We start from the raw sequence: 10,416 nt of genomic DNA on the forward strand, positions 1-10,416 counted from the left end.
AAGTGAGACACTAACACTTCTGGCCCTGGAATATTCTGGGCTGCCCAGCAAAGAGAGACTCCCCCTGGGTGAGATCTGGGCTGGCCCTACAGCCTGAAAACCACAGGGTCCCTTTGTCCTCATCTTAAACAAAAGACACTCCTGGAACCAGGGAACCAGGTGGGTGGGGGTGGAGAGGCTGAGATTTCAGGGGGTGCTCTGGGTCACAGCTCTGTGCTCAGGACTTCAGGCAAGGTCTCTCCCCTCTCAGTCTGCCCTGGGGCCCTGGTCAGCTCGACAACAGTGTGGGGGAGAAGTGGGGAGCTGGTTGTCCTCCCTCCCCAGGGCTGTCATACCTGTCTGACCAGCCCCTGCCTCTCTCCTTCCGCCTTCTCTGTGCCTGGCTTGGCATCGGGCCCATACCCCTCCCTTTGGCCCCTTTGGTCTCCGGAGGGTGAGCTCTCTCTGCCCTGCACGGTGTGGGTGTCTGTTGGGGAGAGGGTAGCTTGCATTCAAATCACTCCTTGGAAAAGTAAGCATTGTTTAAAGGGGCTGAGAGACGGCCTGGGCCTGGTGCAAACAGGTACTAGCTGGATTTCCCTCTGCCTGGTTCAGCGTGGCAGGAGGCCAGAGCCTGGGGACGGTGGGGAGGAGAAAAGAGGGGAGGGGAGGAAGGGATGTGGTCATCATGTCCCCTCTGAGAGTCTCTGGGCTTGTCTTTCTGGAAGGGACTTCAAAGTGTGTCCTTTTGTGTGTGTGTATGTGTGTGATCTGAAGGGAGCTTATCTGTGTGTCTGTCTTTGGATTTATGGGGGCTTCTGGGTCTCATTGTCCCTTTGTAGGGGTGTCTCTTCTTGTCCTCTGGAACCCTGGGTGTCTGTGCTGGAAAAGGCTGGGGAGGAAGGTGCACTTCTGCCTTCCGTGGGCTGGGGGATGGGGGCTGGGGGCCGGGGGCCGCCCCTCCCTCTCCCTCAGGGGACCTGTTGGTCTCTCCAGTTAAGAGCCACCTAATCCCCATTTCATGCCCTGCGGGATCTATCAGAGAATCCAGCCCTAGCCATTAGGTAATTGCAGCTGGAATCTCTGCCTCGGGGACCCAAACCTCCTGCTTTCCACCCACAGCCTGCCCCAGCTGGCCCCACCCAGGCCTGGGGTGCCTTACTCAGCGCCCCATTCTCCAGTCTTCTGCAGGTGCAAGCAGTGTCCCAACCTGCTCTCCTGACTCATTCTCATAATGGATTCAGGGAGACAGGTGCAGGGACTCTTCCTCCATCTCTGTGGGCCAGCTGGGGGCCTGGGAAGAGAAACAGAAGGAGGGCCAAGGTGGCTGCAGGTTGACTCACATCAGTGTCCCCCCATACATTCCCCCTCTCACCCCACAGTCCTGCCTTCCTTCCTGTGATTCACATACTGGGAGCTCTGGGAAAGACTCCCCAAGCAGCAATGAGAGTGATGAGATGAAGACCCCACGCGGCTGCCCTCTCTCCTGAGCTCTCCTAACCCCTCCCTACCTCTTTAGCCCTTATTTATCATCCTTTGTGCCTTTCAGCAAGGCCCACAGTGTTCAGCCTGGCCCGGGGAATCCTGTGATCTTGGGAGGAGAGGAAGACACTGGGTTGCGTCCAGGAAAAGTGCTGTGTTGGATCTCACTTTAACCTGCACCTACAGCCCCAGAGGGGAAGGCAGCCAGTGCGTGCGTGCGTGCCGGTGTGTGTGTGTGCGCGCGCGCGCGCACGTGTGCACGTGCGGGCTCTCATTCATTCATTCATTCATTCATTCCGCAAATATTCATGCAGCCCCTCTTGACACTGTACAGCAATAACTGAGGAGAGATCAGGCAAATGGTTGACCTCAGGTTCAAGGACTTGGAACCCAGGTGTCCTGTCCTCCACCCTGGGCAGATCCTCGTAATAAAGTGGAAAGAAGAACACAAAGAACGAGGGGTTGTGTCTCTGGGGTATCAGCTGCTCAGAGGAGACCCAAACGCCAGGGACCCCTTTCTTGCTAAGCTTCCCAGTCCGTGCATTCGTTTCCCACCGGAGGGAAGGAGACAGGACCCAGGAGTCCGGGTGCAATGGCTGGGGGGACCTGGGGCATGTCTCTTTGTTACAGGGAGCTTGTGCAAGGCTGGTAGTCTTCCTACTTTCACATTCACTGAATTGCCCTTTCCTGGGCTCAGGGGTTGGGGGTTGGGGGTGGTAGTGCTGGCCTGGGCTCCTGGGTGGGAGCAGCTCTCTGCTGCCCCCACCTGAGACCGGCCTGTAGGTGGCAGGTGTCAGGTTAGGCCCTGCCCCCTCAGGGCCTAGCCACTCAGATACAAGGCCAATCCCCTCCTCCTGGGCTGGGCTCTCTTTTATAAAAGGCCATTCGAGGAGCTGTCCCTCACCGAGAAGCCTCTTCTCGACTCCGAATCTCTGCCTGCTTCGGCCTCCTCGCCTCCTTTCCAGTCTCCACCATGTCCATCCGGGTGACCCAGAAGACCTACAAGGTGTCCAGCTCTGCCCCGCGGTCCTTCAGCAGCCGCTCCTACACCAGCGGGCCGGGCTCTCGCATCAGCTCCTCGGCCTTCTCCCGGGTGGGCAGCAGCAGCAGCAGCTTCCGGGGCGGCCTGGGCACCAGCCTGGCTGGAGGTTATGGTGTGGCCCCAGGTATGGGGGGCATCACACCTGTCACGGTGAACCAGAGCCTGCTGAGCCCCCTTAAGCTGGAGGTGGACCCCACCATCCAGGCCGTGCGCACCCAGGAGAAGGAGCAGATCAAGACCCTCAACAATAAGTTTGCCTCCTTCATCGACAAGGTGAGGTCTCCCCCTGCGTGGCTGGCTGTGCCCGGGCGGGACCAGGATCCCAGCCCTTCCTCTTGGTCACCCCACCCTCGTGGGCTCATCTCCAGCCTCCACTGGGCCTGCTGCTGGGCCCCACCTGCTCTGGCGACACTCTCCTTTCCAACTCTCCCCTTGCACTGGGGTAGGGATGAGGGGGGCCGTCTGGGGGGTTTCTGACTCTAAATCTTGGCGCTCCCTCCCTCCCTTGCCCATCTCACTCCAACCTGAGTTCTGACATCTGTAAAGCTTTCTGCCTGGAAGAGTCCCAGCTGTTTAGGTTGTCGGGTGGGAGGGGAGTTCCTGCTTCAGGGTCACCCTTCACCCTTAGCCCTGCCCCAAGCGCTTCCCAATGGTGCTCCTGGGCTTCAGAAAGTTTTTTTTTAAAGTTAGGGTTTGATAGGATTGTGGGAGAAGGTAATGGGTGTCTTGATCCAAACAGGCAAATACCGATCCAGGCCTTTGGCGTCCCAGGGCCAGAGTGTGGGGGGCATCGCGATGAGTCATAACTTGGGCGGGGTGGAGGGGGGGCCCCGGGAGCCGGCGGGGTGGGCGGGGCCGAGCTGTGGGGTGAGGGGCTGAGGCCTGCCGTCTTGGCCACCCGCTCTTCTACCTGGGGAGCTCTTCGCATCTGGGGTTGGAGGGGATGTGTGTCGGGGTGGGGTGAGGGGGGTGGGGTGGGGTAGGGTGGGGTCGGGGACGCCAGTGCTGGCTTCAGGAAAGCCTATCCAGGATTCAAAGTCTGCGGGCGTGGGACACCCCACCCGGAGTTTGGTGTCCTGTTAAACCCCAGAGTTTATGACTTCAGATAAGGCATCCATCGGCCAACGCCCCTCTCCCCTCTCGGCCCTGGTCCCCCTTCCCTACCCTGGCCCTGCCCCAAAGGCTTGGCTGCACTTTACCAGGGAAGGAGCCAGGCCGGGTTTTGCAGCTTTGGGGTTTTGCTGCCTTAGGGGCCCCGGGGGGCCCCCAGCGCTGGAGGATCAGGTCCCTGCCTGCTGACTGGCTCCTGGGAGGTGTTGCGGGAGCGGAAGTAGGGAAATTCTGGGGCAGATTAGTGCCCTCGGGAATTGGAGTCCACCAGGAAACCCGCCCTCTGTTCTTTGGAGAGGGCTTGCTGGTTCCTTGGCTTTAAACACCCTTGACTTGACTTCTTGACTGCGTTTTCCTAGCTCTGGGGTCCTCCCAGTGAGTAGCTCAGCACAGGCTGTGTCTGATGTCCTGGTTCCCAGTGCTCTGCCTTTTCTTTGGACTACCTGCTAAATCTGATTTCCTCATCTATAAAATGGGCATGCTAATCCCTAAATCCAAGAGGTCTCCCCTATTCAAGCATATAATGCATGTAAAGAGCTTAGCAGTGCTTGGCCCACATTAAGCAGTCTAATCAGGCTAAATGTTACAACCACTTAATATTTTTAAAAAAATAATCTTGAGGCAGAATGAGCTGGAGAAGAAACCAACTTACAGAGGGATTTACTGGATCTAGACCAGACCCTTAAAACACACTTTCCTTCTGAGTCCTTTCAATTTAAAAGAAATTTCATGGGGAAGTAGTGGGTATAGAGCATGGTTGGCATGCATGAGGTCCCGGGTTCAATCCTCAGTGCCTCCATTAAGGGGGAAGGGGGAAATAAAAGAATCTGCAACTTTGGGTTGATAAAGAAAAATGTATTACTCTTCTTGGAACTGGTGTAGTCTTTTGTTTAAAAACTTCCCTTCCAACATGCCTTCATTTCATCCTAAAATCTGGATTCCTCGAACCCAAGGAACCTAGGACCTTTGTGTTTGGGGCAAGAGGAGAGGGTTGTGGATTTGGGGTGGGGGTGGGATGTTGAGAATCTCAAAGGTGGGGAAGAGGGAGTCTGCAGACAGATGTACCTCTCTCTTACCTCTTCTGGGCGAAAAGTGACTTCTGCCCAGAGATGGGCCTCCTGATAAGGCCTGCCTGAGTTCCTCCAGGCCATTGCAGGGTTGAGGAGTCTCGGGCTTGGAGAAGGGAAGCAACTCAAAGTTATGCAGCGCAGGTCAGTAGAAGTGTTTGGCTAAATCCTAGGTCTTCTGGCCAAGGCTCTCCAGGCTGTAGGGCTAAAGTTTCCCTTTAAGCTACGAGTCCCTCAAAGCCACTCCAGATAATAGTGATGATGATAATACTATTGGATATGAACAATCTACATTTTCTTTTTCAATTATATATCAAGTATTAATCAAAACCTGGCTATTTTTATTGACCTGTAATATACAATCTAAGTCAGTAAGACCCATTTGCTTCCACATAACTCTTAGCTATCCCTTTCCAACCATGTATACCCCTTGTCTCCCCCCAAGCCCAGCACTAGAGGGACATGGCTAGTAGGGACATGGACCCTACTTACCATGCTGTCTCTCTCAGATCATAGGTGATCCTTCCAGAACGGCTAACCAGGCCCCTGGGTTCTGGAGCCCCCAGTGCTTGGGGAGTGGATGAGGGGAAAAGACAGCACTGGCTTCACCCCAGACCCTGAGCCCTGGCCTGATGTGGACCTTTGTGCTACCCACTTCCTCATGCAGGTGCGGCACCTGGAGCAGCAGAACAAGATTCTGGAGACCAAATGGAACCTCCTGCAGCAGCAGAAGACAGCCCGGAGCAACATAGACAACATGTTCGAGAGTTACATCAATAACCTTCGGCGGCAGCTGGACACTCTGGGCCAGGAGAAACTGAAGCTGGAGGTGGAGCTTGGCAACATGCAGGGGCTGGTGGAGGACTTCAAGAACAAGTGAGCCTCCCTTCTCCCCACCGCCTCCTCCCCACTGCCATCTCCCCACCTGGAGGCATCCTGCCCTGCCCCACACCCACCCCTTGGGACCAGAGTCCGAAGCCCCAAGGGCCCTCTGCTTGTTGGGCAGTGCAGTCCTATATAACTAAGGTGACCGCAGGACAAGGCTTTCTCAGGACAGTCTAGGTTTACACCCATTGTCCCAGTGTAACTGTTAGTAGCACCTCCCCTCCCCCTTCAATCTCAGAACTGTCCAAATTTGGACAACAAATTATCTATTAATGTTTACGTAGTAAACCTAAGATGGGAGTGAGAGGTAGCCAACAGGCCTCTGTTGTATACTAACAGCCCTGGCCCCTATTTCTTCCTTACCCCTGATTTCCAGCTCATTCCAGAAATTTCTGTTTTGAGGTCTCATGTCAGTCCCTCTTGCTAACCCTCTAATATGACTATTATGCCTAGAGCAATGTGTATTCATGGCTTTGGAGAGAGAGTTCCTGCTCCAGGCCTCCCCACTGGCTGATGATAGTATGGGGGTAAGGATGGGGAGAGAGTAGCTGGCTGGGGCAGCAGACCAGCCATCTCATATCTTCTTGCATTTCCATTAACCGAATTTTCTAGATATTCTTGCTCCCCTCCAAAGACTCACGGTAAGCTCACCTTTGCCTTCATCCTCTGATTCTAAGTCTCTCCCTCCCCAGGTATGAGGACGAGATCCAAAAGCGTACAGACATGGAGAATGAATTTGTCATCATCAAGAAGGTGAGGAGGTACCTCTACCCCCACCAGACACTGGAGGCTTTCTGGGTTCTGTCCTGAAATACTAAGTAATGGGACAACATTTGGGTACCTCCTAAGTATCTGGCATAGAAAGGTAGACAAGGACAGAGAAGTAGTTGGGTGCATTTGGACAGAACTCTGGACATTGCTGTTGGGACATGGTTAAGGAAATGGAGTAGATTTGGGTGTCTGGCTCCAGAAGGCTTCCTGGAGGAGGAAGAGGGGAAAAGGTATCTAGGCTGGGGATGTGTGTGTGATGGGGCAGAGACTGGACTGGACCAGGCCACAAAGTGAGGTGGGCAATTAGTTAGGAGGTTCTAAGTCCAGGCCATCGGGTGTCCCTGGGTTGGGGTCAGGTGTGGGCACTCACTCGGGCTCCTGTCCCCACTGCCCCGCAGGATGTGGATGAAGCTTACATGAACAAGGTGGAGCTGGAGTCCCGCCTGGAAGGGCTGACTGATGAAATCAACTTCTACAGGCAGCTGTATGAAGAGGTACGTTCTTGGTGCTGGTGACCGAGGTTCCCCTGTCCCGTCAGAGGCTCCTCCCAGCCCCCAGTGCACCCACAGATGAGGGCCACCACTGAATAATTAGAGTCGCCAATATTAACCCAGCGTGGTTGTTCTATGTGTTCTGGCCCCTGCGTGAGGAGGGAGGGTTTTTTACCCCATTTCAGAGAGAAGAAAATGGGCTCAAAGAACTGAAATGGCCTGTCCACGGTCACTGGAGTGGTGACACAGGCCGGTTCTGGCCTTCTCTGTCCTCGAGGCCTTCGTTCCGAGGTTTTGGGCTGTGTGGGAGCCCTCTGTGGGTGCCATAGGGTGCCATACTGGTAGCTGAGACGGTGGAAGGGCTCTGCCCCTCTGGTTACTCACCCCAAGCCGGGTTTCCTCTTATTCTGGCCTCAATTCATCTTTACTTCTCTCCAGGTTTCAGGTCTTTGACCCATCTTCCTCCTTCGGGAACTTTACCTTCTTCCTGGCCCTCACTCCCCACTGCTTCTCCTCTGTTGTGGGCCCCCGTCTTGTCCTGTACGGAAAGCCTTTCTGCAAAAGGGGGCTCCTCATGTGCAGGGCTGGGGCCTCACCACCTTCCCTCCCCACCACAGGAGATCCGTGAGATGCAGTCGCAGATTTCGGACACGTCTGTGGTCCTGTCCATGGACAACAGCCGCTCCCTGGACCTGGACGGCATCATCGCCGAGGTCAAGGCCCAGTACGAGGACATCGCCAACCGCAGCCGGGCCGAGGCCGAGACCATGTACCAGATCAAGGTGAGATCAGGGTCTCTAGGCTGGCGCTCCTTTTCTGGCCAGTTCTGTGCCCTAGTTCTTGCGGAGGAAACAGGATTTCAGACTCTACTCTGCCTGCTGTGAGCTGGGCTGCCGAGTAGTTCTGGGGGACAGGGATGTCCCCGTGCCCGGAGGTCTGGAGGAAGGCCTTCCGTGGTGTGTGCAGAGGGGAGGGGGGCGAGATGACCTGAGTTCTGGTGGCTTGGCTGAGAGGGCACTCCCCCTCGGATGGATCAGGCAGGCCCCTCTCAACCTCACTCCTTGTTTTACCCCTGCAGTACGAGGAGCTGCAGACACTGGCTGGGAAGCATGGGGATGACCTCCGTCGCACAAAGACGGAGATTTCTGAGATGAACCGGAACATCAGCCGACTCCAGGCTGAGATTGAGGGCCTCAAAGGCCAGGTAGGGGCTGGGCTGGGTGTGGTAGTGGGTGTTGGGCCACGTCCGGGGGTGAGAGAAGAGAATGCAGAAAGGATGAGGAGACTGGGGTTTGGGGAAGGAATCCCAGACCAGAGTCGGGAGCCGGAGGGGCAGCTACAGTCCAGATTGCTGCCCCTGGGAGGCTGAGAATGTCCCTGGGGCCATGAACAGGGGTCAAAGGAGGTTGGGCAGATAGATTGGGGGTCCAAGATGGCTCCCCCAAGCCTGCTTTATTATATCTGTCTTATATCAGGGTAAGATTGGGCTCTGGTGCTTTAAGGAAGTCTAGAAAGCTGACATCTAGTCCAGTTGGGGGTGGGGATAATACCTTACAGGGTCCCAGGTGAGAAGTGTGAGCCGGAGAAGGTGCCTGGACGCTGCTCATGTTTCCCCATTCTGCTTCCTGAGTCTCACTCCCCTGTAGCATTTTCTTTGATTGAGCCTGGTGGAGTTGATTAGTCCAGATTAAGGAAGGGGGACCCTAAAAGAGGGGAAAGGGAGGGTGGGTGCAGGGGGAGGCCACCAGCCTCTACTCCACCTGCTTACCTGCCCCCGTCCCCCGACAGAGGGCTTCCCTGGAGGCCGCCATTGCCGATGCTGAGCAGCGTGGGGAGATGGCTGTCAAGGATGCTCAGGCCAAGGTGGCTGAGCTGGAGGCTGCTCTGAGAACCGCCAAGCAGGACATGGCGCGTCAGCTGCGCGAGTACCAGGAGCTGATGAACGTCAAGCTGGCCCTGGATGTGGAGATCGCCACCTACCGCAAGCTGCTGGAGGGCGAGGAGAGCCGGTGGGTGTGGAGGGTCCTTTGACTGGCCCTGGTGCCCCATCCCCTGGGACCTGGGATGCGGAGAGGCAGGACTTGGGTTCTGTTGTCCTGGGACGGGGCCAGGCATTGGTCCTGATACCCCATGTGTCTTCTGGGTACAGGCTGGAATCTGGGATGCAGAACATGAGTATCCATACCAAGACCACCAGTGGCTACTCAGGTGAGTGTCCTGGTCCTGGGGTGCAGGGCAGGGCTTTTTACATAGCAGCTCCTACACAGTTCCCTCTGGTACAGCTGAGGAAGCTGGGGCCCAGTTAAAGTCCTGTCCAAAATCTCATAGCTAATAGCAAAGCTCTGTCCCACCCTGCTCCTGGTCTTCCTTGGAGGAGTGAAGCAGGACAGTTCCCCATCCCTGGGGACCATGTAGGGAGTGGCAGGGGGAAGGGGGCATGGTGCCTGAGTTGTCCATAGGCTCCTGCGCTCACATGGCTGCCTCTGTCCCTGACCAGGTGGGCTGACCTATGGGGCCCCCTACGGCCTGAGCTCCCTGGGCTCCGTCGGGCCCGGCTCCTTCAGCCGCACCAGTTCCTCCAAGGCTGTGGTTGTGAAGAAGATTGAGACCCGCGATGGGAAGCTGGTGTCTGAGTCATCTGATGTCCTGTCCAAGTGAAAGTCTCCTGCAGAAGGAGCCATGCAGGGGGGGCATTGGCACGGGAGACCTGAGGCTCAGCCCAGGTCCTCAACCCATCCTTGGTGAGGGTTGACTTCTCGGGCTCCCCTCTCCTGCCCATGACCCCAGTTAAAGGCCAATTCAAATGTCTTTTTCAGAATAAATCCAAATCAAGTGTCTTTTTCAGAATAAAGCCCCAGCTGGCTCTGCCAACCCACATGCTGTGTGCAGCCCTTGTCTGTCCATGGGGTGGGAGAGAGGTGGTCAGGATTCCTCTCCCTGGGAATCAGAAGCTGGGGGCGGGGCTGGGAAGTGGCGGGGCACCGAGGAAGAGTCTGGCCTCCTCCAGGCTGTTCCCAGAGAGACTTGTTTGCTGGAAGCCAGCTGATCTCAAATACGCCATTTCATTCTATCTGTGTAACAGATCCCATGAGGGAGGCAGAGCAGGTTTTAGATGGCATATCCGGAGGGAGTTAATTTCTTTCCCCGCAGACCTCACAGGAGGGGTCTTGCCTACTTGCTGAAACAGTCTGCAGGGTTTAGGGCAGGAGCAGAGCTGGGTGGAGCAGAGCATCCCTGGCTCTTGGCTCCACTGCCACCACCCATGGAGTTCCAGGCAGTCACGCTGGCCCCTTAGTGCTGGACTGAGTGTGGACAAGCCCTTAGCACATCTGAGGTGGGGCCTTGTCAGACTTTCCCAAACACCCAGGGAGAATAAACATCTATAGAGGGTTCAGTAGTAGGGACAGCCTGGTCCTGGTAGGAAGCTCAGGTTCTGGTCCTGCTGGGGGGTGTCCCAGGGCTCTGGGGCCCATGTCACTACCTCCCTAGCTGCCCACCTCAATGGAGCTGCTTCCAGACTGAGCCCAGGCCTTCTTCCTCCTCCACCCGCTCCATCCAATCCAATCCCCGGACCAGGGCCAGGGTTCTG

The 10,416-nt window shown here is 56.2% G+C and overlaps 1 protein-coding gene across 1 annotated transcript; it reads left to right on the forward strand.

The window, feature by feature from the left end:
* Positions 1–2,352: 2,352 nt before the first annotated feature.
* Positions 2,353–9,702, forward strand: KRT8 (keratin 8). The gene is made up of 9 exons (XM_010964351.3): positions 2,353–2,776; positions 5,348–5,556; positions 6,258–6,318; positions 6,735–6,830; positions 7,445–7,609; positions 7,906–8,031; positions 8,616–8,836; positions 8,977–9,035; positions 9,325–9,702. Exons 1-9 carry the CDS (start codon positions 2,435–2,437, stop codon positions 9,483–9,485), a joined length of 1,440 nt encoding a protein of 479 aa, XP_010962653.2. The 5' UTR covers positions 2,353–2,434; the 3' UTR covers positions 9,486–9,702.
* The last annotated feature ends 714 nt before the right edge of the window (positions 9,703–10,416 follow it).

The sequence above is a fragment of the Camelus bactrianus genome, chromosome 12 (genome assembly GCF_048773025.1).
Source record: "Camelus bactrianus isolate YW-2024 breed Bactrian camel chromosome 12, ASM4877302v1, whole genome shotgun sequence".
In the NCBI taxonomy this organism is placed as follows: domain Eukaryota; kingdom Metazoa; phylum Chordata; class Mammalia; order Artiodactyla; family Camelidae; genus Camelus; species Camelus bactrianus.

Bases quoted from the DNA above. Each gene is read 5' to 3' on its own strand.
- KRT8 (XM_010964351.3), top strand. From the start codon at position 2,435: ATGTCCATCCGGGTGACCCAGAAGACCTACAAGGTGTCCAGCTCTGCC. The intron at 7,610-7,905 runs GTGAGATCAGGG...TTACCCCTGCAG, and splicing joins AGACCATGTACCAGATCAAG to TACGAGGAGCTGCAGACACT. The intron at 8,837-8,976 runs GTGGGTGTGGAG...TTCTGGGTACAG, and splicing joins CTGGAGGGCGAGGAGAGCCG to GCTGGAATCTGGGATGCAGA.